Source organism: Ammodytes marinus (assembly GCF_949987685.1).
Source record: "Ammodytes marinus genome assembly, chromosome: 23".
Taxonomy (NCBI): domain Eukaryota; kingdom Metazoa; phylum Chordata; class Actinopteri; order Uranoscopiformes; family Ammodytidae; genus Ammodytes; species Ammodytes marinus.
This window is the reverse complement of record NC_137227.1, coordinates 8839506-8866647: the sequence shown is the minus strand read 5'-3', so window position 1 is coordinate 8866647 and position 27142 is coordinate 8839506. Positions and strand designations below refer to the sequence as shown.

Genomic DNA, 27142 nt, shown 5'->3' with positions numbered 1-27142 from the left:
TTAATTTTAACTTTTGTGGAGAGAATTGAGTGGTAGACAAATGAAGGGTGGAATCTGTTATGACTCTATCCTTGGACTTTTACTGTTGGTCCATTTTGTTGTTTGTCAATTGTACTGCTGACTGACTTTGTGAGCTACTGGATACCTGAATTTCCCCAAGGGGATGAATAAAGTATCTATCTATCTATCTATCTATCTATCTATCTATCTATCTATCTATCTATCTATCTATCTATCTATCTATCTATCTATCTATCTATCTATCTATCTATCTATCTATCTATCTATCTATCTATCTATCTATCTATCTATCTATCTATCTATCTATCTATCCATCCATCCATCCATCCATCCATCCATCCATCCATCCATCCATCCATCCATCCATCCATCCATCCATCCATCCATCCATCCATCCATCCATCTATCTATCTATCTATCTATCTATCTATCTATCTATCTATCTATCTATCTATCTAACTATCTATCTATCTATCTATCTATCTATCCTGATAAAAGACTGCGATAATGTGTGAGCTTGCCCAATCACACACGGCAGAGGCCCAGCAACAGCAGGTATAGTCAGTCAGTCCAGCAAAGATCCTCCATCCCTGGACAAAAAGTTCTAGTGCTTCATAACAAAAATCATTTTTCAAACAGCAAGAACTGCTTGTGTTCTGTTGGACAGCAATCGCCTACCGCCACCTCTTTCAAACAAACAGCTTAAGGTGAGATCATTCTGTAATTCGAAAGTATTTCTTTTTTTTAAGATATTTTTGTTGGTATTTTTATGCTTTATTGATAGTGTAGAGACAGAGTTGAAATGGGGCAGAGAGGGGAGTGACATGCAGAGAACGACCGCGGGCTGGAATCGAACCCGGGTCCGCTGCTGGCTGAGGCCCATGGGGGGGACGCCCTACCAACTGAGCTAAGGGCGCCCCCCAATTCGAAAGTATTTCAGGAGAATCCTTAGACCACTATTATTAAACATAATTTTGATGTTAGAGAAGGTGCTTCTCTGAGACTGAGGATTCCTGAATGCATGAGGTTGACCGGATGCTTTCCTCGGGAATCATACAGACTTCAAAAAGGGAGGGTAGTAGATACTGAAAAAAATGTTACTTCTACTTGTGTAAATCATCTGAATCTTTTATTTTGTATATGCTATTCAGTATAGTTGGGATTACTGTTCAGAGTCCTTACATTATCCTTAAGCTAATTTAGCTTGAACTTTATATAGAAACATTTGTCCACAAATATCACAGAGCTCTTCAGTATGATCTGTACCTGTGTTCCTGTGATGAACTGAAGTTAAATCAAGGCTTATAAAATACTAACAACCCGAGCATTTTTAAATGGCTGCAACATTACATTAAATGAAAATGGTGCACCTGTTATACAGAACTGTAGTGTGTACTGTATATTTGTTATTTCTTAAAACATTCAGGTTTTAAAAGCTTAGACAAAGCTCAGCATGCATTACATCTTTGTAATGGTTGGTTCCACTGGTCAGAGGCTTGTTAAAGGACAGGTTAAGATATTTCAATTCTATTTTCATGCAGTATTAATGTCCATATGAAAGCGTTAGGCGCTGCTCAAGCTTAAAGATTAGACAATTAATTGATTATTATTATTGATTTTCATTTGATAGAAAAAGATCCTGCTAACGTTATTTCTCTGCAAAAATGCCAAACACAATCTTGTTTCAGCTTTACAGATGTGAAGATTTTCTGATTTGACAGTAAACTGAATACATTTGGGATTTGGGTCAAACAAAAACAAGATATTGGGCTCTGGCTACACTGGGAAACTATTTATTTCACTATAAATCAAAAATGCAATAAAACTATGTACATATGAATCCATAAAGAAAATAATCATTGCTCTTAGCTGTATTATTGTCCGTAAAGACAACCCACCTTCAGTATGCCGTCTCCCACCCACGCTACGGTGTCCCGAAAATTTGGATGACCAATGTTTTCTAGTAAAACGAAGGAATTTTTTGTGTTAGTCTTTTTAAATCAGACACAATGTCTTGTAGGGCCCATTGCCAATCTAGCAGCACCATGCTGCTCCTGCCATTATGGCTCTCATCAGTGTGACTTTGCAAATTTGAGCTCAAGCCATTCTGTCCCTCGAAAGTCTGTCTTCAACTAAAGCACAACCAATAGTATTTTGAGGACGTTTATAAAGACAAATTATCTGCAATTTGAACATCTAGCAAGAATGAATAAAAACAGATCCTTTCTCTTGATCGTACATATTTTAATTCAGTGACTAACACACCGCACAATATGTCAAGTTGTTCATATGATGTTCTGATGCTTTACCTGAATGAAAAGCAACCATTTTGATAGGCTATGGCATACATTGTTAACCTTGTTCTAGGGATGTATAAGATGTATTCCCCGCCCTTAGATTTGGGATTTCTCTTCCCTTTTTTTTCAGTGATCACGTAAAAGTCTTTAATGTCAAGTATCTACCAATATTTTAAATAAAAAGTACAAATATGAAGCAAAATCACTGATTGCACTCTTTTTTCTTCGTCTCTGTATTGCGTCTCTTTTCAGTTTGATGGAGGCATCTTTGGCAGCAGTTGAGGGCTTGAGTGCTTATGAATGGATCTGTGGAGTCAATCACCATTCGCCACAAATTTTCAAAGGATTGCCGTCTGGACTCACTTCCTCTTTTTATTTGGAAGGAAGTCTTAGAAAAATAAATATTTTCTCAAATTTAAGTTTAACAGACTGAAGCAGGTCTTCCTTCAAGATCCATCTGTATTACAAGCATTTATATGACCCCTCTACCTTAGCCAACCCTTAGGGCCGCCTAATTAATATAATAATATGATATGATATGATATGATATGATATAGGCCTATAGGCCATAGTATAGGGCACCTCCAGTCCACCACTGGCTTCATGGTCGGTATGGTTTGCTCCTGTTAATGTGCAGTATTTTGTTTATTGCAAATACATTGCCTTTTAGTATAAAAAGCTTGCAGTCCTGTTAAAGTTGCACTAGCTATTGTGGTTGCCTGCAACCGTCTCCCATGCACACATGTGGTTTGAGGACAGCCTGCTCAAGGCATAGTTACTGCTGTGCTATTTGATATCCCTATTTCAGGGGTTATTAAATGTCCTGGAAATGTGTCATATGATATCCTTCTCCGCCTGCAGTAGCCTTGGCATGTAATAGGGAAGAATATGCATTTGACTTGATGATGAAGTTTCTACCAGGACAAAGTAAAATCTCTTCACACGCCTTGATGACACACAGGTGACCTTCATTTGGATTAATTAGCCTATGATAGGCCTACATCTGAAAATTTGCTACACTGTCAATTGTTTAGGTAAATAGAGTGAATTTAGTAAATCTTTGATATTCCAGTAGACTATTTGTTGTGTTTCTAAGTGTGAATTTTCTTTTTAAAATATATATGCTACACTCACTCACTGTGTCTGTGTTGTAGCCTTATAGCATAGCTTATGTTGCACATTTGTTATTTTCTTTAAAAAAAAAAATTTGTCACTGACTTCAAATGGGGCAACACAATAGACTGGGTCACACCTCTTTCCATATTACGAAATAAATATATTGAAGTTATTTTCCCCATTATACCCAGGGGGTATAGTGATTTTATGGACATGGAGCGTTGTAAAAGGTTGTTCACCAAAATTGACATCTAGGACCTTCCACGATCACAACCTGGGTGGACAACCTTGTCAACAAGCTGCTGGAAAGCTACAGCGGCCGACATAGCAAATCAGAACCACTGTTTAAGTGAATGGGGGTGAATGGGGCTGGGCTAATGGGGATTTTTTTTAATTGATAGATATCATTATGAAACTTTGCCAGTTGATTACTGACATTAAAACAACTTTTTGTATTACAGTATTTTCCAAAATGTTTAAATAAATATGAAAAATCATTAATATCTTACTAATGATGTGTACATTTGCATATCTGCAAAGCCCCAAAATCTAGATGTTGGAAGAAAACAAAGTCAATTTGTTTTTAAATTTTGAAAACAAAACAAGTGTCCAACTGCCTGAAGCCTTTCCTAATCACAGTTCAAATTTGATCAATAACCCATAGGAAATACATTTTTTACATTTCATGTGCCATGGACCAAAAGTGTCCTTTTGGAGTCTCCAGCTGGTATACATTTTAGGAAACGGCTAGACATTCCCTTGGAAAAAACTGTGTAAAAATGTATTTTCTGTATTTTCTGTTTTTCCTTCTTCAACTCTTGTTAAAAGAACATGAAATATTTTTTTAACAGCTCCATGTCTGTTTTTTTTAAAAGGGGTTTTGCCCTCTAGGTATTATTCAAATTAAAATGTAACATTTTATGTTTTTGCCTGTTTTCCTACAGCAGCACCAGCTTCACGACAGTAGCAACGCTGTTGCCGCGCAACACAGAAGTTTCTGGGGTGATATCATGGGCGATATCAGTTCGGACGGTCCATGTTCTAATCAACATGATTTGGAACAGCTGTGCGTAAGTAGCTTCAGCTTGTTTAAAACCCGGGTTTGAATGCGAACTCACCACGCATTCGGAACCGACCAATGAGACTCGTATTTGCACCACCAAACAACTTGTTGGCTTTAGGATGTTCGCCTGGGTTTGTATTTTCGTTTGTGCTTCTGCTTGCGGCTTTGTAACCGCCCAACCAGCACCGGGAGCCCCGGTAGAGGTCCCGGTGACAGACGGCATGGTGCTGAACGCTACAGCGTTTGCTGTTAAAGAATGCAACAAAGCCAACGACGCAGAACCGTTTAACTACCGCCTTACGAAAATAACATCGGCCAAAACATCGGTAAAACTGAATTCTGGAGTCATGGTAAACGCAGCATACTTTTTTTGAAGACCATAAATCGATATCAAATGATGAATTCTGCTATGATTTCCTTACAGGTGGTCGCAGGAACAAACTACATCCTGGAAGTGCTGCTGGAACGTGTGTGCAAAACAACCAACACGGCAGACGGAAGGCCGAGTGTATGTGTTGTCCCTGAACCCAAGGTAACTTCAACATTTCAGGACGAAAAAAAGACATCAATACAGCCTCATGTCACAACGATACATTTATGTCCCAATGCATTCTGTCAATGTGGGACTTTAAAGTTCAAAGAATGCACTAATTTGCCTTATTTCAGGTGCTTAAGTGCGACTTCATCGTTACATACGTCCCATGGGAATCGACTACACTTGTGCTTTCTCAAAAGAAGTGTCTGGGTTGACTGTTACACACTTGCTTGATTCTGTCTTGCTGCTGGTGATGTTGCCAAATAAAAAAAGTTGTTACTGAATTTTGTTTTGGTATCTTCTCGTAGAACTAGTTGTCGAATCACTTCAAAATAAGTGAATATTTGATCATGTCCTGCTACCTGTCCATAATGTGTGTGCTGGGGGGGGGGGACACTTGATAGACAGCCTAGGCTCTGTGAATGGGCATCTTGCTAAGCCTACTGTAATGGAACCCCTTTGTTTAATTAGCCTACAGTTTTTTTTGTTTTGTTTTTTGCACACACATAGTACAGACAGGTTAGTGGGTTGTGTGAGTAGTAACCCTGTAGTCCTAGAGCCGAAGAAAGATTTGAATTGACTTTGGGTATATCTGAATTAAATTTCTCAGTTTGATTCCTATCCGACGCAAAGATCTGCGCAAACATCATTCCAGTTCACGGTTCTGCCGTTTGGGTCACACTGTGGTCCACCTGGAGATGCTGACTTGGAGCGTCTCCACTCTGCCGGGCTGACCGTAGACCCATCAAAATGCATCATGTCACTGGGTAACTTAAGTAACAGAAGAGAACACAATTACAGGCAACTTCCTGTTTTAGAATAATGAAACTACTGTAGATTGTATCGTATTTCTAACAATATAATGTGTTTTCGGGGGGAAAAAAATACAATGATTTCACAAAACAAGCAGGTTTTAACCCTCATGTTTCCTTGCACAACAAGAGACAACATCCCCTGATAAGATGGATATGTGTCATTGTTTTACTAAAATATCTTACCCATAAAGGATTCAAGTGATAAGACAATGAATACATTTCAAGAAAAAAACAAGCTTAACTAGTCTTTTACATGAAACCCAATTTACACTCTCAAGTCCCACCCAGTTTATTGCAATGGACATCAAATGATTATATGTTATTTTGGACACATTGATGTAAAACTATTTATTATTGTGATATTGATTCCAACCATAACACCCAGAACAAGTGACAGAACAGCTCATGTGAGAGGATGTCAAAGACAAAACCAGAAGTGTAGATGAGAGCAAACCAGCTTAAACCAGCCTAAGGATAATATGTCAACCCTAGGCAAGCCTGTAAACATCCTCAACAATGACCTTATCTCGCTCCCATCTGTCCTTGAATCGGCCACAAGGAAAATGGAAGAGGGCGTAGGGGTGTGTGTGTGCATATGTAACTGCAGAGGCTTGACACTAATGATGACAATGCCAGGAGGCGAGGCGGCAGATGTAATTGGCATGTCTGAAGTCACACACACGCACACACACACAAACACAAACACACACACACACACACACACACACACACACACACACACACACACACACACACACACACACACACACACACACACACACACACACACACACACACACACAGCCTAAACAGCCCCTGATGCCAGTCACATCATATAAACCCACCCTAGAAAGCATTGGCTACAAATACCCTCCTCGCAGGTCCAGAGCTCAGAAGACGCAGACCCATCTTCAGACAAAAGTTCACAGAAAAAAAACAAGAGATTTGAGGTAACATGAATTTTTTTTTCTTTTTTTTAATACAATTCACTTGTTTTGTGTGTTACTTTGTACACTGTTTACTGACTGACTGGATGTCTTGCTGTGCTCAGATGCTTTGCTCCCGGTGTGTGTTACCTGTCCTGGCTCTTTACATGATCATGGAGGAGATACCTGCCGCGGTATTGCCAAGCACATTCAGAAACAAAAGGGTAGGCCCTTCTTCACCTTTTTATCGGACAAGTCACATTGAATCCAGTGCAGTCTTATTTGTCTTTTGATGATCAATTCTGTTGTCCATAGGAAATCAACTGGCTGGACCTAGAGATCTTCGCCCAGTTGCCCGATCGCTCAGACCATGGAGACCTCTCAGTGGGAGAAGCTGAGGTGGTGATATTGGGCAGAGATGTGGATGGACGCCCCTCTCTTTCAGAGGTTCCCCTTGCCCCGGCCGAGCACCTTCCTCTGCAGCGCCAATACCAGTACAACCGCAAGGGCAACGAAAAGAGGTGATAAAATAAGAGAACCCTGATAATCCACTTTGAATGGCTTTAAACTTGGGTAAGGTGGTCTTGTAGTAACAAAACATTAGATCAATGCAGAAACCTACCTTTTCAAAAACAAATGCAGGGTAACAGGATATGGCATTAATTCACAACTAAAGTAAATAGTGTGACGCAAAATATTAATTCAGCAATGTAGTTTAGCTTGCAGCCCATTAAAGGACTTTTTCACACTTTATTCCAACCCATTCATAATTAATTAATAATTTCATATAGTAATTAAATTCAAACATGTTCATATTCCACTATTATCATACATTGTATTATTCAACAATAACCCCATTCTTAATAAGACCTTTTCCATGTCATTATTCACTTTCATCTATCCAGTGTAGCGTCAGCTTTTCTACATTTATAATTATCTATCTAAGATTTTTCCACTTTTCTCATTTTGAAATACAATGTTTTTAATTTCATTCAAATTCTTTTAAATTTCAAAACCATATAACTTTTCAATCCCACTCATATGTATTCACACTTTGTTATCACTCAATTATCTGGTAGGAAATGCCTTTTCTAGTTCAATGTCAGCCATCAACTAAATCAATTTGATATAATGTGATTTGACGTTTTCAGCCACCATATCTCGTAGACATTAAGTGCTTGGTGCTGAGCTTGTCTTTTTCCCCTTTGCTGTGTCTACAGGAGGAAAGTCGCCCCTATGGACTCCATTGGAAGCTTTCAGATGTCCAGCTCCCGAAACCGAAACGTAAGTTACAAGATATACAATTAAACCATTGATACAGCTATTAACAACATGAGAGACAAACAGACACCTGCTGGACATGTTGTCTTACATGGTAGTCGTTTTTACAATGCATTTATCGAATGTTTATGATCAAATCAACAAGCACTACTGTGACATTGAGATGCAACCTGCACAGTGGTACACGGTATCTAAAAGGGAATAGATTTAGTGAGCACCATCAATTGATCAGTGTTTAAATGTTACAATTCCTCAGAATTTAGCATTGAATATATTTTCTAAAGACACAACTTTGGTCAGATGAGAAACTGAGCATTTGTTTGTTTTTGTTACAGGATGAACCTGATGTCGACTGGGTGGATAATAGGGAATAAAGACAATTAAGCTCCTCATGTTTCCTCAGTGCCTATAACTTTGTATGTTTATATGCAGTATTTATTCATGAACTCCTATTTAACTCACTGCCACACCAACAAGTGAGATGCCTGTGGACGCACTCCCTCTAGTGGCGGAAGAAAGACATGACAAACACTGCTGTGTGCCAACATCTAAATAAAAAGTGACAAAATAACCGTTTCAAATGTTGTTGTTTTTACTCACATGCAAATGACAATACGTGCCTCATTTACGTTCCCAAAGACTTTTATTTTTCAAGCTACAATTAAAGAAAACAATATCAGACTGCAGAAAATATAGATTTTGCTTGGGTATTTTCTCTCTTCACTTTCACATATGTACACTTGTCAAAAGAACGGGATATGTACACAGAATTGAAGTTGTAGAGAGTGCAACTGCTACTGGAGACTTACCAAGACACTCCCACCAACAAAAACAAAAAAAAAGCACATGGTAAAACCAAACAACATAAACAAATGCCGCAACCTAAGCGGCATCAACTTATTTTCTGTACACTACAACTTTTGTTCTCGATGTGAGACAATCTTACGTCCATTCTCTGATGCGGGCGCATCTCTATTCCCGCCTCTCAGAAAGCTAAGAAATAAAACAGTTACATGAAACAGAAAAAAAATATATATTTTACAACCATTCATAAACAAGCCTCAGAGCCACTTTGATATTGTAAAGTGCTGCCAAACCATTAGTCTTACAGCAACATTACCCCTCCACATATCAGATGAGTTTTTAACATGAAAAAACTAAAACAAAAAAACACATGAAACAAAAACATCAAAATTTAACAGCTTTCAATGTAAATGTTGTTCATGGTAAATGGCTATCAATGATTAACAAGCCAGACAGGGAGAAACATTAAGCGCTTAATCATGAATGTACACAGCTACATGCCAAGTACAATTTGAATCAGCCGTAGCTCATGTTCCAGATACCATCCATATATGAAGAGGAAATGGTATCCGGGGTAAGATTTAAAAAGTGCACTGCCGAAAGAATTGTCTGTGTGCAATTTGAAATGTAGCAATTTAGACACAATTGCGGATGCAAAAATAATAAACGTTGAAAGATTGTATGAATTCAAAGATCACTTATTCTAGAGGAGTGAGATCTCTAAGTTTTTAAAGTTCAGTGATTATCACTGACAACCTAAACAAAAACTCAAAAGATAAATCGCCAAAACACGATCACAAATAAAATAAGCTGCCCACCTAGCATTATGACATACTTCTTAACGAATGACAGGAGTGACATTTGTCCATCTCGTAAGCTATCAATTTTGACAACGTGTAAAATTTGCATTTTGACCATCTAACTGAAAATGGTGCTCCTTGAGTCACTAAAGGAAAATTCCCACTGATTTGTCGATATCCTCAAGAAATAATTTACTAAGTCAAATTGCACCTTGAGTGAATATGAGAATAGGTGTGGAAATGCACCTGCATGTTACTGGCACAGTCCACAACCTTGTAAGCCAATAAATGAAAGAATTATTGGTAACCAATAAAATGATTCTCCACTGTCACCGTTGCTTTCTCACCAGTTCCTCACAGTAGCCAAATAAAAAGATAGTAAGAAGAAGAAAAACTGAAAAAGGGGAGGGATAAATAAGAATGGTTGTGATTGTCAAAGGAAATCCTACAAAGTGACAATACAGTTGCCATCCAGGTGATAATTTAGGCTGTTTGGCTGTAGGCATCAAAGAAAACAAGTGTCAGAGAGAGGACAGTAAAAAAAACAGGGTGGGCGCTCCATGTCCCATCCCGGTCATTTCTAGGGGTCTTTTTTGGTGTGTCCCGACGACCGCCGCAAGTCCCTGCACTTGTGACAGTAAAAGATGTCGGGAACGTTGGACTTCTTGATTTTCGCACACGACAAGTGCACCCATATGCCACACTGGTTGCACTCGATCATCGGCCGCCCGGCGAAAGGTTTCCCACAGTAACAGGTGATCAAGTCCCACGAGTCATCACCTGTGCAGGGAAAGAGAAAACCGGAGTTAGAGGATATTACAGCTGACAAAAAGTCAAAAGTCATTTGTGCACAAAAAAAAGGTAAACAGGGTTTGGTATTAAACTTTTCATAAACCAGGCAGACAAAAATCCTCTCAAGAAATATTTGAAAAAGAGGAAAGCACAATGCCATACCTGACTCCACCATAATGTCTTCATCGGCGATCCAGGTCTCCCCCTCACTGGAGCTCATCTCTGCTTCCCCCATGGCCTCGTCCGGCTGCATCTTGCCCAGCCCCTGCATGCTCGGGGAGGAGCCCCCGTGCGGCGTCAGCTCGTCCTGGGCTGGTCGTACCTCTGTGTGTGTGTGCCGCGCCTCAGAGTCTGTCTCGCTTTGAGCGGTGGAACTTTTGAGCTTCTTGGGCTTTGGCGGTTTTAGGTTTTTGCTGCGTTTGATGCGGGCCCTTTTCTCGCCTTCGCTACTGCCGCTATCTGCCCCTGCCATGGCAGAACCCAGCGACAGCTTTTTCAGTTTTTTGTCCTTCTTGCGCTCGGCCTTAGAGCTGGCCTGGCTGTCGTACAGGGAGTCCTTAAGGCGCATCTTGTCCAACAGAGTGCTGTCGGAGTGCATGCGGCGAATATTTTTGCCCTTATTCGCTCGAGCTTTGCGGACAAACGTATGGATGGTGTGGATGTCGGAACTTCCATCTGCCCAGGTGTTTCCCGTGGAGCTGCTGCCTCCACCGCCTCCGTCTGCTGACAAACCTGAACTGTGTGCTGAGCTGGATGATGTGGGAGACCAGGAACTCTCCTAATGGACAACAAGAAAAAACAATTAGGTTTCTTCAAAAGTTGAGCAAAGCAGGCAATGAGGCATTTTTTGTATACCATTAGTGACATGCATAGCAGCTTACCTCTTTTTGACTGGGGATGTAGCCAGCATATGCCAGGACAAAGCTGCAGAACTTGTTGAAGTCCTCCACCGTCCTCTTCTTCCTCTCTGGGGGCTACAGAAAGCACACACACACATCGTTGTTTTAGACAGTGAAGCTATGCTCCTATAACACACAGCCAATGAGTCCACTAACCAGAGTATTCGAAGTAAACTTGACAAGTACTTACCAACGATTCCGTTTTGCACGTCAACAGTGAATCTGGTGTAGAAAATAAAAATTCTTAGTCACAAGTAAAACCAGTGTTGATTCCCTAATTATTTTCAGGGATTGAGCAGAAAGCCCACCACGGTTGCCTATCTGTGGATGTGATGAGACATGTGGACAAACGCTAGCATTAGCTTGCTAACAAGGCTCAATAACTAAATCGGGGTTGTTGGCGATAAGCGCATTGAGCTCGTTTTAAGTTTTATGTCTGTTTGTTTGCATCATGAGTTAAATTGACCGACAGAGTTTACTGATGGCCGTTTGAGCGGAAAATAAGCAAAGCAGTCATCGGGTGTTAACGCGAGTGGACTACCGTCTGCAAACAACCGCAACCGGTGTCACTTTGTCACTGTCTCAACTTTACACAGAGTCTGGACAGCAGCCACGCATTATTGGTCACCAATCAAACATCGACGTTAATATAAAAAGGAGCACTTGTTTTATTGTTAGCTCAATAGGAGGTGACTTGTGCCAACAATTAGCCCCTCGGACAGTAGGCACGCTAGCCTTCATGAAATGGAAGTGGGAGGCTCATTAGCCCAGTTAGCTTTGCGTTAGCATATTAGGTATAACGTTTAATCCGCCGTGTTGTCATGGGCGAAGTTTGGGCTATTAGTTAAAAAGGTAAGAAAAGTGTATTTCGTGGCTGATCGTTGATAAAGTTCAACCTTAAACTGACACGTTACAGTGTATTCAGCGAGGTTAGCCATCCAGATATTAGCTTTTCACGGTAAGCTACACGGATCGGCGCGTTAACTTAACTGTGCACTAAATACGTTAAAGATACGTTTGAATACTCAAATGTTTGCCAAACAAACAGACATACATCCACTTTAATGCTTCTTTAATGCCATTTTAAAAACAATACATACGTTGGTGAAGAGCAAGTCGTGTTAATAATAAAGCATACGCAACCAAACGTAGCATACATAACTTGGCCATCTTTAAAAATAATCCATCAGATTTTCAACCGTGGGCAAATTAACAACACACAGGGGTTGTTTGTTTAAGGTTTCGTCGCTGATATTGTTTAAACATACCTTGATGCTCAGACATTATGTCAAGCATTGTCGCCTCGACAAGGCCTCGATCCAGGGACCAGGAGCAGCAGGCGAGCTAGCCGGAGAGCAGCGGCCGTCGCGCTGTGCCTTCTCCCCGGCGTGGCTGCACCTCACCGCCGGGCAACTTTAGCAGCAGCGGCGGCAAGCCAAGGGCGCGGAAACCCTGCTTCAAAAATAAATACAAAAACAATCCACTGAGGGTCGAAGTTGTAATATTCCGTAGAAGCAGCTACCGCGAACGTAGCAGGGGCAAATCGGCTGTGAACTGTCGCCACACTCACGTTATCAGCCCGACAAAACACTAATTCCTCCGTCGCTTAACGCGCTGCACTTAAAGCTCTTTTTCCCCTTCGTCACGGCATTTATATAAACCTCGGTGCTGTAAGATGGAAGTACTGCAAAAACGCGAGTGCTAGTTCGTGTAGGTCCATAATGAGAACTTATCCAGTGAAGTTTCTTGGTTTCCCCGCTGTAGGCACACACAACGACTGGAGTTTTGACTTTATTCCGCACGGTTCTTCTCACTGCGCGGCAGAAACCTCTTGAGGCTGCCAGCGCAGTGTTCCCGCGGCGCATGCTGGGTAATGTAGTATATTGCAAAATTCACCATAACAAAAACAACAGTCGTAAACGTTACTGAACTACATTTCCCTCATGTTCGATTGAGAGTTACAGGAACTATGGGATATGACGTTTTTAAACCTATACACATCAGACATGCTAGCTAGCGAAACATGCTGGACATGACAGAGGAAGCTTTCTTCTCTGTAAAATATACTTTCCGGCGACTTTAGGTGCTTGCAATTATGTATCAAGAGAGATGTTGTTATTCTGTCTTTAATTTACAGAGTTTTCCAATTTTTTATTTTAGTCACGTTCAAATAGGTGGTCAAACTGCAGCATGCTAACTAGCTGATCGAGGCTACCCGGACCTACTTCAATTTACATATTACCATGTTGCCTGAACTATTGCAAGGCACAGATGCTGGAGGGTTTCTAATAATACAAGGTAAATGCTTTAAAAGTTTGATTCTGAATCACGAACAATGACATTTTTTTTTTTTTTAGTGAACCAAAGCAACACTCAAGTCAATTCATCTACAGTATACTTGCATTTATAGATTCTGCTGGTTGTTCTGGTCGACACCTCCTGAAGAGCTTCATCAATGCTGCCCTGAACAGGTATTTTAAAGAAATACAAATGTTGACTGTTTGTTGGTCATACATGTACTATCACTTCTTATCTTCTGAGTGATGTTTTTTTTTTGCCTTTTCCTGTGTTGTGAATGTAGGGAGGAAGTTGTCCATGTCCTTGGCTTTGAGGTTAGTGAAGAAGAGCTGAAAGATGGACTGAACGATTCAGCCATTCAGAGGTAACTAATATCAGTTACTACATGTTTAGCAAAAAGTCCAAGAGTCGCTGTATTATATTTTTGTTTGTGGATCAAATAAAACATTTTAATACGTCATCTTGAATTTTCAAAACTTGTGATGGGAGTCTTGACAATTGTCTGACATTTTATAGACTTAACTATTAGTCAATTGATCAGAAAATAGAACATTTAATGTATAACTTGTTAATGAAAATGATAGTTTGCTGCCGCTGTTTCTTATGAGGCGCTGTATTGTATTAAACCTTTAAACAAACTAACCATTCATAATCAATTTTATCGCTCCAGGCTGCACTTTCACGATGCTTATTCAGACCCTCTTGGCTGGACAGGTCACCAATCAGCTTTCACAGTTCACCAATTCTGTTTGGAGGAACTCGTCCATCTGGTCAAGCAAACGTCCCAATCCAAACCAGCTACCTTAGTGATCGACTCTCTTTCATGGATTTTGAGACATGTCAGCCCACCTGCTGTCTGCAGCACACTTCAGCAACTTAGAAAAGGTGATAAATGATCTTCCTAATGGCTGTCTCAGGGTGATTTGACGTGTTTTTTATTTTGTAGAGTCATTGAATAAAGGAAGATTTGACATCCAGGTTGTAAGAGTTATTGTGAAGCTTTAATATTTAATTATTTCATAAGAGTAATCAAGATTAATCAAATATTTATTAAAAGCTTTTCTGAGTGCACCATTCTATTGTCAAAAAACTATCTTTGGCGACTTAGTGAGGAGAACAGTGGAGCCTTAAGACCATGCAGTAATTCCATTATTTAAGGCAGTTTTTCTGTGTTTTCATTAGGGGGAGCTGTAAGAGCTATAATCGGCCTGCTCCATGCAGATATGCATCAGAGGGGCACCGTGGGAAGTGTATGCCACTTGGCTTCTTCCGTCATCACCGTTGCGCCTGGGATGAAGGGAGACGGAGCAGTGGCAAAGATAACAAAGCGCTCCAAATCGGGGAAAGTTATTCAAGATGTAAGCACTAAGCAGTGTTTCCTTTGCAATGACTATTTTTGGGTTCCTGCTTTCTTAAAAAATGATCAATAACTTTGTTTGTTTTGTCCTTTTTAGGAGGAGATTTTCAGCATTAAAGAGGATCTGACAGTGGTGGTGCAGGGAAAGCCCAGCCAACATGGACCTAAACAAACGGACCCTGAAGAACAGGAGGTACAATATAAGAAAAGTCTGATACATTTACACCATGCACAGATCAGTTGTATTAAGAGAGGGCTCGGACATGGCAGAATTGAAAAGTGTCCTTTTTGTGTTTCCATAGACGGACCCAACAGCCAACTTGACCTTCAACCTTCGACTGTCTGATACAGAGCGCGAGGCCAAGGAGAAACTTGCCCTTCCCTTTGTCTTCAGCAAAGAAAAGTGAGAAACTTTTCCAACAGTTTTTTTTTTTTTTTTTTTTACATCAGTGTATTTACCAACAACCTAAAAAACACTGTCTCCTTTTTCTCTTCCAGAAAAACAGCTCTGCTCCACTCGGGCCCAGGTTCAGGGCGAATTCACTACGAGCCAGATGCCAACGACGACTATGACCAGGAGGACCCTGATGATGATCTGGATGTGTAGGACATAAACCAGTATTCTATATCCTCCATGCCTTTCAAGACAGAGACATTTTCACTAGTGCAGATTCAAAGCCTTACCAACATCGATTGATTGGAGCTTAGATATGAAACATGCACAATATTGTAAGATATCTGTACTATGTTTATTAAATGGTTTTATCCAAGAGTTGATCATTATTTATTTTTTATCTTATTAAATATACATATGCTTTTATTTAACTGTTAGTGTCATACCACACTTTTTGATAGTAAGTCATTGTATATGACATGTAATGTCATGTTTTAGCCATTGCAATGAAATATGATGATTTTGATCACAGTTAAACAACTGACTCTTTACACAATTACCTAATGCAGTGGTTTGGTCTGGGCAAAAATAAATAGGGGGATCACAAGATGATTAAAATGATTTAAAAAGAGTTCTGTTACAATTTGTTTTTCTTTTGTCTGGCCTTTTGCATGAGTTTAGCCCTTTTCTCAAAATACCAAAACCAATTGGTAATGATTTTATAACTTAAAATTATAGCACTGGATTACCTGTTGTATCTGCAATTTCAGTCAATTTTTTATTTTCCATAACTTTTCCAAAAACTGGCATTTGGCAATCTGTGTTTACTGACAGCTGTAAACGCCTCAGCCAAATATTGCATCGCCTATAAAAAAGTATTTACCCTCGTCCAGTGATTGTTTTCCCCCATTGTATTGCTTCACAATTCTGTAGTGGCATTATGAGGTATATTGACACTAATTAAACTGCTTCCAAAATGAAAGAACAATTTTATGTTGTATACACACACCATGTGTCACAATAAGTCATGTTTGTGTCCGAACGCTAACTATACTAACTTACTAAGAGCGCAGCTTAAAAATAAAGCGTATGCAAAAACGGACAATAAAACCGTTAACTTTGAACAGACTTTTATTGGCTTTCACACTGTCGCTCGTCCACATCTGTTTATTTTCCTTCCACGTGGACGTGCCGCGCGCCACCACCGGGTTCCTCGCGGAAGTGACGGCAAAGCGGCTATGGCGGCTCGCAGTTTCTTTCCGGATTTCCACTGGACTACAAACCGATTTTAACCGGACCGGTTAGACTTCGTGGGACCACTGAGAAGCTTTCTCTCTTCGGCCGCCGCACGGAGTGAAGTCGCGTTGACCCGGTGCTTTACAACGAGCAGCCCCGCAGCTTTTTGGGGGGTATTTTTGTCCTCGGTTCAAGGTGGTCACCCTGTCGAGCTAGCGGTAGCTCGGCGGCTACTTGCTAACGTTGCCTGGTATACAGCTAGCTCCGGAGCTAGCCTGTCAACGAGCTGCGTGCTAAGGTCCACACAGCAGCAGCAGCAGCAGCAGCCGCCGCTCTTCTTTTGACCACGTCCACGTTTTCTTCTTTTTCACAGTTACAATGCGTATGCACTCCATTTAATGCTAATTGTGCCACAAGTGTGCAGAGCGAGGTACTCACACGTTTGCTTGGCCTCTTGTTAATTTGAATCGCTAGTTTGGCGGCTCTGGTTGAAAGACCGATTTTGACTATCCCTAGCAAGGAAGTTTCCTTGACTAATTGTCCCGGCAACTTCGGGCTTCAAGCGTGCTGTCAGCTGAGAGTTAAAGTTGGGTTACTGTGGGGTCTTTGCGTGCTCGTCAACATGCTGAAGACCCGGCAGTGTTTACTCGGCATCCGCACCTTTCTCGGCGTCACGTCGAGAATATGGGGATTCATCATGTACATCCTCAGGAAGCACCTACGAACGGTGAGAAGGGGCTTGAAAGATGTTTAGCACGTGTTCCTATCTGTGTGTCTGTGTCAAGTGAGCAAAGTCTTCACGTTGCCATGGTTCCCATGTGCCTAAACATTGTTTTTCAAATCAACCATTGTCCAAACTACAGGGATGCTCAGGTGACTCTCACATGTGTTTCACACCTGTGCTGTAGCCTACTTTCTGTTTCATCCTGTGCATCTATCATGATGACTTCAATGAAAGATAATCTGGAAATAATATGAATCAAACTCCCTCTAAGGCTAAAAAACATCTGTCACATTTATTGTTTTATTGTCCAATGTAAAGATGAATAGTAGTATCTACAACTTTATTATAAAGAGTAAGCCTATAGTACATTTGCAAACTCAAGAAGTACATCAAGAAAGAGCCACACAGGAAGTTAAAGTGCACCAAAATGTTCAGCTGCATCTTTGGTGATAACGACTTTCAGTTCTCATTTTGATTATCAGTCTATAATGTGTCAGAAAAGATTCGGTCACATTTCTCCCAGAGTCCAAAGGGAGGTCTTTAAATAGTTTAAATGGTGTGACTAACAGTACAAAATCTAGAGATATTGAATAAATAATGATACTAACAGAGAACAGTGCATTAGTGAAACTGAAACCAAATAACGTTTGTTAATATATTTCTTGATTATAAACTCAAACAACTAATGAATAATCAATATGATTGCAGATTGATGTTCCGTTGGTCCCCAGAGCGATTAATAGGGTTATTGTTTCAGCTCTTGAATGGATGGATCATTGAACTACGGTACAGAGAGGAAAACCTCCCGCATCCAAACCCCTAAATTGCTGGAGCAGCCAGTCCAAGCCCTTCAGGTCACCTTCAATTGCTTCCAAACGCCTCCACAATAAACATGGCATTTAACGGCGGCACAAGCCACCTGCCTGTAACTTGGACACACACACACACACACGGGTGTTGTTGGGTCATTAATAGACATGCATATGTGGTGTAATATGAGTGGACTTCGACTCCAGCTCCGTATCAAGCCGACAAAGCTTGGAGGAGTGCCCTGCGTGTTGTAATCATCATCTTGCTTTTCATGAGGTTTTGTCCCGCAGTTCATTGTGTGGCAGTAACACTTTGCTGGGTTTGTCAACAGGCGAGTAGACCTGTGTGGGTCCATGTTATGGCTGAAGTGAGAGGGATTATGTCAGCACAGAGAGCGCACTGTTCTCTCTCTCTCTCTCACTCCCTCTATGTCTCTCATTTTCACTCTCAGTTTAGCGCTGTTGTTTACTTTTATGTGATGCCCTGGAACAATGTCATGATCCAGCGGCCGCTTATGTCGCAAGCAGTGCATTCTAGGTGACCCTATGGATAGTAGTATATCATGACAGGTGTTTGGATGAAACATTTGATGTTCAGACCCAACCACTCGATATATTTTTAACAATTGTAGTCAAGGGTAGTTAACTATACATGTACAAAAAAAACTATTTTATATGTTTAATTATCCCCTTAGTATTGCCTTCCTCTGTTGTTTGAATCTGGTAGGGCTCAAGTTGTGTCTGTTCAAGAAAAACACCATTCCTTAAAGGGAATTGGTTCAAAAGGTTGGATCAATAAAAGCTCTATTGCATAATAAATAGTAGGACTAGGTCATAATCCCATGCACGCTACTCTGTGGAAACAGAGGAGGAGATGCTTGTTTGTTAATCTTACTGACAACAATGCTTTGCAGTTGGTCTGCTTATCTCTTTCACACTATCGGTGTGTTAAGTGTTGAAACAAAAAATAGATGATAGTAGAACGGAAAGGTTAAAACAAAGTTTAATCTGTAGCAGCTCTGATAATTAGAACTTTTATCAGCTAACATTTCTCAAATTGACTGGTGGTTTTCTTAGTGTATGATAGTAAACGTTATCTTTGTGTTTTGGAAGAAGCAGTGAACTTGGGCTCTGGAATCAAATCATTTATCAATTATTTGTGGCTTTTTACTATCATTACACCATGACCATACTATCATCACACCACTATCCTGGTTACAATTTCAACAATCCAGAGGCTAGCTGCTTAATTCCACCATTAGAAAGTGATGATCTTTGGCTGTTCAAGTTAAGAGAGAAAAGTCAATTGAAGTGTTAGTTGTAGCTCTAGTCTGGAGGCAGAGGAACCAGTCTTGAGTTTGCGGGCCTGAGGTCCAGACGCTCTTGGAGGTGAAGGGAGCTGAGTCTAGGGCCAGGCCCCACCCCTGAGGTGCCCAGCAGCCGGTTGCACCAATAGGCTTCCCCCAAGTTCTGCCTGGCTGCAGTGGGAGGGGAGGCCCCCAGTACCAAGCAGCCCAGGCCCAGTCAAAGTCACCCTGCAAGTGTCCCTTTCTGTGTGTTCCCTATGCTCCGCTGACACCCGCCGACAGCTGGGGGGATAAAAATAGCCCCTGAGAAAAGTGCAATGTCCCGGGGCCAGAGCGATCCGCTATGTAGCCGCTGATAGAGGAGGAGTCATGGGGCACGGACCATTTCTAAAAGAAAGCATTGTTTAAAGGCTCACTTATCATTTTTGAGGGATTTCAAAACTAAAAATTAGATGTTGGATTTGGACAATTAAGATGGTGTAAAGCGCCTTTCTTCTTGATTTTCCCCGAGGATTCACAACAAACTAAATCTGCCTTTTGTTAAAAACCACACGTTGTTTTCCTGAAGACTTTTAAAGTGCAGTAGGAAATGAGAAGACTGAAGCCTTCAGTGGACTCGTATCAGAAATGCATTTCTCTTTTTCCATCTATAATACAAACAGAAAAAACAGAACGGCACTTTTGAAACCTATTCATGCTGCGATCAACCCGTAATAGCTCAGTATCTGGTGTATATAGTCTGTTGTTTTTCCAATGTCCTGATGTGCTATCAGGCTTGTCTTGACCGTTTCCTTTGCCCTCTTTGTTTGCAGATAATCCAGTATCAGACGGTGCGATACGACACTTTGCCTCTGTCGCCTATCTCCAGAAACAGACTCAGTGAGTATATAATTGTTTCCAGATATGACACCACAGCTAAATGTCCGGTGCCTGTGTGGAAAACTGTCAAGAACTGTAAATATTGGGGGGACACCACACTTGTGGTATAGTGGTTAGAGTGCCCCCCCCCCCCCATGAGGCTCCGTCCTCTTCACAGCAGACCCGGGTTAGAATCCATCCAGGGTCGTTCTCTGCATGTCATTCTCCTCTCTGTCTAATTTCTTGTCTCCAAAACTTTCTAATAAAATAAAATAAAAATAATCTTTAAAAAAAATAAAGAAAAATGTAAATATAGTTGGAAAAGTGTAAGAAATAGAAATACTGTCCTATCTTAATGCATGTGTTTTACCTAAATACACTAAATAAAGTGGAGACACTATCACAACATATTTGTTCTGTGTAAATGTTAAGTAGGAGCTAAACCAGTCTGCCAAGGAAGAAGTGATTGTGAGGAAGAGAAAACAACAATGCACACTCTTTGACAGACACACTGCTGCTTGACCCCTTTCTCAGGAGCTTCCTCAACTCAGAGTTAATGGGAATCGACAAACTTCCATCGTTTGGTTCCACAACAGTGCACTGAGATGTTGTTCATATGTAATTACAACCAAAAGACCAGTGGTAAGAATAGGACACTTCCCTCTGCGGCACTACAAAATGAATGCAGTGGGATGAGATGAAACACCGTCAATAAAGCCAAAGTCGGACAACTCCAAAACCACCGCTAGTCAATAACATTCATGCTTGATATTTAATAAGCAAGTGTAAAATACCAAGAATGTAGTACCACTACTGCATGATATAAATAATATTTGACATGGGTCTGTACTAATAAAGAAGGAGTATAAAGACCCTAAGTATTTCCTCAGACCAAGAGCATTTTTACTAAGATGGTGAATAATGATAGTAGTAGGTAAACGTTAGACCCAAGTGACATAGTTACGAAACATTTAAAAAACAGTTTCCTGCCCGGCTCTAAAGTTGACGAGACGTGTTGGTTACGTGGAAATGGAGAGGAAATGCAACAAAAAAAAAGTGCGTGTGTCTCCCCATTCAAAAGAACACGCTTGACTTAAAGGAAGGATTGCATTTCAGTTCCACTTTAAGTAGCCTTCAACAGTGTGACACATACAGTACATTTCTCTCAGAATAAGTTAAGCAGAAAAGCTTTTTACAATGTTGGATGGATCCAAAACTCTTGGATGTCATTGTAGCCAAAAAAAATCTAAATTCAACGCAGCATATTATAGTGTGTGTGTATATAGTGCTGCTATGCTGTCCAGAATCAACTAGACACGTTTACAATGTAATTAATGAGTCTACAGTCTATTCTTATGGATTGCCATTGCTGTACCAGGGGCACATTGGAAAGCAGTATTAAGACGTGTTACCTTTTTTTTATTAGGGAAATTGATTTTAATTAGTTGACAAATGAGAAATCCGTCAGATTGAATTGGACTGCTAACCGAGCAGAATCGAAGTGAGATAAACCAGTTTTCATTTGAAAGGGTCCTGGCTGATTACTCATCTCCATCATCAATATATCTACATGTATACCTCTGGTGTTTCCAAGCTGGGAGACATTTTTTGATTGGGATGCAATAAGCAAGTTTACAATGCGATTAAGCGACTTGAATGACACTCTGCTTCCTGCAGTAACGGGATGTCTTCATGTCATGAAAACAAGAAACTGTGTTTCTGTAATCTGGGTTTGTAATGCTATCCAATTTATCCAGCTTGATCTTTCCCGGAGAAAACATTTGTGGTCATGTATACACCAATTTTGTCAATGAGCATTTTACATTTGCACTTGTACATATAGGGACTTACAGAATTTCAAGTATTCCAACTAAAAGAAACATCTTTGGGTGTGGAAACAATTTCTTACGACTTATGCTGGGCTTACACTAGAGGACTTTTAAAAGACTTTGAAAAGACTGAAGACTGAAACCCGCTTACATCTGAAGACAATCAACTCACACCTGAAGACAACTAGTCATTAGTTTTCAGTCACAGAGTGAGATTTTGAAAAGACAGGGGTCTCATATTGCAAGACTACAACTAGATTCCTTTTGAGATTAATATTATTTCCGCAAACGCGATAGTGATTATTTTATTAAAAAAAGGTTAATTCAATATTCCGAGCGGGGGACTTCCTTTAGTTATTTGACCATCTTTATTTGCTGATCTCGTCCCCCAGTAACTTTAACTCCTAACCCTGGACAGAGAGCCTGCACAGGCGGACACAAGTTGCGACTAATGCCGCTCCTCCTGCGTCGTGCTTGGTGCATGCGAGAGTGTGACAGTGTTTACGTCATTTCGCTTGAGCCAACCCCCTAAGACTAGCGATAATATCAAACATGTTTGATAATGTCGGAACGTCAAGACGGGAAGAAGACTGGCTGAAATCGGGTCGGATGACCACCTTACCCCAAACCCCTGAGATTACGTGCGCGCGCCACAACTCCAGCACGACTTCTGTGATTTCAGTCCGACATTGGAAGATTGTCTGCAACTGTCAAATCGCGTGAAAAGTCGTAGCCCAGCATTATTTGTAAAAATCCAGAGACATTTGATCTTTATGTATCTTTCACTACAGTCTTCCTCTCACTGTGCCGTTTGTTATGACAAAAATCAAAGAGCAGCGTCTTCTTTTGTTCCATCCCTAAAAGAAATCATGTTTTCAGAAGAAAGGGTCCGGAGAATTCCGATAGGTTGACCTGCTGCATGTGAATAGGAATAGTACAGTTCCCATGGTACGGCGCTTCTTGGCATTTAAACATGTGATGTGGTTCCCTCCTGTTTGACCTGATTCCTCCCAGTAACCTGTTCTCTTGCGTCCATGTAAACATAGTGTGACGTGTGTGTATATGTTCTGCTATCCTCCAGATGCAGTGAAGAGGAAGATTCTGGTTCTGGACCTGGATGAGACGCTGATCCACTCTCACCATGACGGGGTGCTCAGACCCACAGTGAGGCCTGGCACGCCACCAGATTTCATCCTCAAAGTAGGAGCATTCTCTCTCTCTCTCTCACACACACACACACACACACACGTTTGAACACGTATACCAAATGAATGGGGTCATTCTGTCTCTCTCTCCATGCAGGTCGTCATCGACAAACACCCAGTCAGGTTCTTCGTACATAAAAGGCCGCATGTGGACTTCTTTTTAGAAGTGGTGAGTGTCCGCCTGTGATCAGTGACTACGTTTACATGCACTGCAATATTCCAATATTAAGATCATGTTCTGTATAGGACATTGCCATGTAAACAGCAGTTTCTGCTCATCTCTATCAGGATAAGGTCATATTCAGCGTAAGCAATAATTGTATTAAAACATGTGGAGCATTCGGTTCTTAGTTGCATTATTGAGACATGTATATACACCTCAATCGCACTACATATTCCTACCGGAATCTTCCTCCCATTTTTTGGCCTTTGCTGCCTTTTGCAACGACTGCCCTGGATAACGGCTCTTAAACTAGCATATGTAAACCATGTTGTAAACCTCCTTCAAAGAAGAGGTGTCATGTTGGCCGACAAAACAATGCAAGACAACGATAATGACATGAGGAGTGATCATTTTTCTTGGATGTTTCCCGGAAAGGAACGCTCTGATGTCATGAGTGACCACTACTACGTAGTGAACGTTGCTGGTTTATTCAGACTATACTTATTGACATATTAATAGGACTATTCCCGTAGCTGCTGAGCATGTGAACACCTTATTTTGAAATATGTGCATGTAAATATAATCAGTGTTTCTATGTTTGAATCTTAAATCAACCATTACTAGTAAAGCACACTGAACCTGAAACAGTATTTGAACTTGGAACTTGAACCGACCCTCCCACCACATGATGTCATAAAACTCCATTTGCTTGAATAGTGATCCTTGGTGACCTACTGTATCTTGTTAACCTACTACATCATTGTGTTGTGTGCATCCAGGTGAGCCAGTGGTATGAGCTGGTGGTTTTTACAGCCAGTATGGAGATCTACGGCTCAGCAGTGGCCGACAAGCTGGACAACAACAGGAACATCCTGAGACGCAGATACTACAGACAGGTACTGGACCAAAGCCTATACACAAACTGCATGTTTTTAAGCTTCTCTCTCTCTCTTTTGATGGTGTCAGTGACCGTGTGTGTTCTTGTCTCCTACCAGCATTGTACATTGGATCTAGGTAGTTATATTAAAGACTTGTCGGTAGTACACGATGACCTGTCCAGTATTGTCATCCTGGACAACTCGCCTGGCGCTTATCGGAGCCATCCAGGTAAGACTGTCTCACTGTCTCTCTGTCTGTCCTTTAATGTTTTGTCCTTTCATTTCTGTTTGCAGTAAAAAGCTCACTTGATAAATATGAAGTATCTGAATGACAGTATTTGTAGGACTTTCTGTTGTACCATACAATTAACTGCACGGATGTGTGCGTTGTGTCATTTAAGTTGTATCAACCTTTATTTAGAGCTGCTTTACCACACTGTCAAACCTAGGTGTAACTCAACAGCTAATTACAGTTTCTGATTTAATTAATTGTAAGAGTTAAGCATCGATAGCGTTATTCATTCCACATGTGCTTTTTTTGCAAATCAATATGTCTGCTTTGAAAAAGGTATATGATTCATGTAAAAAAATATTATTTAGAACCAAAGTTTTTTTACTTCCCAAAAGAGGCATGATGCAAAAACTACTGACTATCAAATTATTCTCTCAAGCTGGGACACTAGCACTGATATTTTTTTTATACTAGTTTCAATAAAAGATCCAAAATGTACTGCATATATCTCTTATAATACCATCTTAAATGGCCATTATATCAAGTATTTTTTTTTTTTCAATACTTTGTTCCAAAATCTAAACTTCTGAGGCACTTACATCAGCTAAACTTTTCATAATCTATTTGAGCGCTATTCTGAAAAAGATTGCATAAGGATTTGTTCATGTGTTTTTACAGTATGACACATTTAGTTCTTTTAAATCATGCCAAAAATGCATTTTAAAGACCTGTACATATTATTTTTTAATTTATAAAATTAAAAAAAGGGCTGTATCCAAAATCTGTTCTTGTAAAAACCTTGGACACCAATGTTGTTAAACTGAAATAAAGATTTAAACTCTGGATTTATACAACATCTAGATTTTGGGTTTCTAAAGAGATCAAAATGTATGCATAATCAATTCAATATTGACACATTTGCATATTTATTCAAACATTTCTGAAAAATTTTAGTACAATTTAATTTTTTTTATGGAAGTCATCAACTGACAACGTTTTTATGATGATATCCATAAGTTAAACATATTTACCATATTCACCTGTGTCTCGTCTTCATTTTCATACATTTATGAAGCATTCTTAATATCTTGTACTATATCACACATATGCAATAGAACAGCCATAAAAACATTATGGGCTTCCTTGTTCATGGTAGTTTATGTATTTTTTTGTTAATCACTGTGTTCAACATTTTAGAGCATAAAACTTAGCCAAATTGATATGGGCCTTGTGATGAGGCAGGAAAGAGCCGAGTGGTTTGTTCTCACTACAAGGCTTGTATTATAACTGCTGTAACAGTATATTGTCTAGCTCCTCTTTTTAAAAGCACAGCATGAAATCCCAATCATGACCATTTCTCCTGACACAACTGACCGGCTGTGTTCTGCCCTCCAGACAATGCAATACCCATCAAGTCCTGGTTCAGCGACCCTAGTGACACAGCACTTCTTAACCTGCTGCCTATGCTGGATGCACTAAGGTAAAATCCATCATAAAGCTGGCATGAGAGCTGATAAGACAAGGCAAACAGTTTAATGCCCGTGCACACTTAACTGTATTTGAATGGCCTGTTGTTATATAAGAGGTGCAAGCTAATGGATGCAACGGGTGTACATGATTTCCCTTTATTACCAGGTATCAAAGTCTATTTTGGCTTAAGTTGACATTATTAATCTGATTAAAAATGCCCTTTTTATTTTCCTGAAAGATGACCTTCCTGTCCTGTTGCAATATATACTTTGTGTGCTTTTAGATGATTTGGGAAATACACCATTTTGCTTTCTTTTCCAGGGGTAAGGCAAGAATATTAATAAAACTCTAATGTCAGTGTGTTTTAGAAAAAATGTGGCTAACCTAGCTTAGCATAAGGACTGGAAGTGATACGCTCAGTCCTCCATCTTTTGTGTACACAGGATGTAGTAGGATTCAGTATTTCATTTAGGAAAGAGCCAGGCCTGTATCCCACTCTTAGAAAGAAAGAAAAATATGAGCAAGACAGTGACGGGTACAATGCCAAGTCATTTATTTGCCTCTCCCATATCTCTTTACTTCCCAGGTTCACTGCTGATGTCCGCTCCGTCCTCAGTCGAAACCTCCACCAGCACCGGCTCTGGTGATTGGCTGAATGGAGAGGGGGCGGGGCCTCTTTCTTCTTCTCTGCTAGGCTTCTTCCATCCTGCCCTCCGTTCCCCCACACAGACGAGCCAGCAGCCTCTCTCTGAGCCTCTGACCAACCAGAGCAGAGCAGGCTGGTGGTGACTTCTAACATGGGATGAACAGTACGGGGGTCACCACAGCCCACAAGCTACTGAGGAGGGAGGGAGGGAGGGGGAGTCCAGCTTTTTTCTTTTCTTGATTCTTTATTTGTATTTTTTTTCTTCTTCTTTTTTTCAAAACAAAACGGAGCCTTTCTGCCTTATCGCTCCTGATACTGACTGTGTACGTATGAAGATGAGCTTGTGTACGTGAGTCGGGAGTATGCTTGCTGAGATCGTTAGTCCTT

At 40.5% G+C, this 27142-nt stretch overlaps 4 protein-coding genes across 4 annotated transcripts; 3 read left to right on the top strand and 1 right to left on the bottom strand.

The window, feature by feature from the left end:
* Positions 1-4463: 4463 nt before the first annotated feature.
* LOC307269545 (cystatin-like) lies at positions 4464-5279 on the top strand. Its single transcript, XM_080052523.1, has 3 exons — positions 4464-4823; positions 4922-5029; positions 5164-5279. Exons 1-3 carry the CDS (start codon positions 4617-4619, stop codon positions 5245-5247), a joined length of 399 nt encoding a protein of 132 aa, XP_079908649.1. The 5' UTR covers positions 4464-4616; the 3' UTR covers positions 5248-5279.
* Positions 5280-8703: 3424 nt separating this feature from the next.
* Positions 8704-13138, bottom strand: phf23b (PHD finger protein 23b). Its single transcript, XM_080052508.1, has 5 exons — positions 12618-13138; positions 11540-11571; positions 11332-11424; positions 10613-11228; positions 8704-10438 (listed from the first exon to the last, which is right to left on the bottom strand). Exons 1-5 carry the CDS (start codon positions 12643-12645, stop codon positions 10239-10241), a joined length of 969 nt encoding a protein of 322 aa, XP_079908634.1. The 5' UTR covers positions 12646-13138; the 3' UTR covers positions 8704-10238.
* Positions 13139-13363: 225 nt separating this feature from the next.
* elp5 (elongator acetyltransferase complex subunit 5) lies at positions 13364-16075 on the top strand. Its single transcript, XM_080051669.1, has 8 exons — positions 13364-13647; positions 13760-13820; positions 13931-14011; positions 14318-14532; positions 14830-15005; positions 15102-15197; positions 15307-15407; positions 15503-16075. The coding sequence occupies exons 1-8, from the start codon at positions 13593-13595 to the stop codon at positions 15609-15611; spliced, it is 894 nt and encodes a 297-aa protein (XP_079907795.1). The 5' UTR covers positions 13364-13592; the 3' UTR covers positions 15612-16075.
* A 589-nt stretch (positions 16076-16664) lies between these two features.
* Positions 16665-26936, top strand: LOC307269552 (CTD nuclear envelope phosphatase 1A). Its single transcript, XM_080052532.1, has 8 exons — positions 16665-17361; positions 20287-20353; positions 23243-23361; positions 23464-23535; positions 24309-24425; positions 24525-24636; positions 26035-26119; positions 26696-26936. Exons 1-8 carry the CDS (start codon positions 17257-17259, stop codon positions 26754-26756), a joined length of 738 nt encoding a protein of 245 aa, XP_079908658.1. The 5' UTR covers positions 16665-17256; the 3' UTR covers positions 26757-26936.
* Positions 26937-27142: the final 206 nt, after the last annotated feature.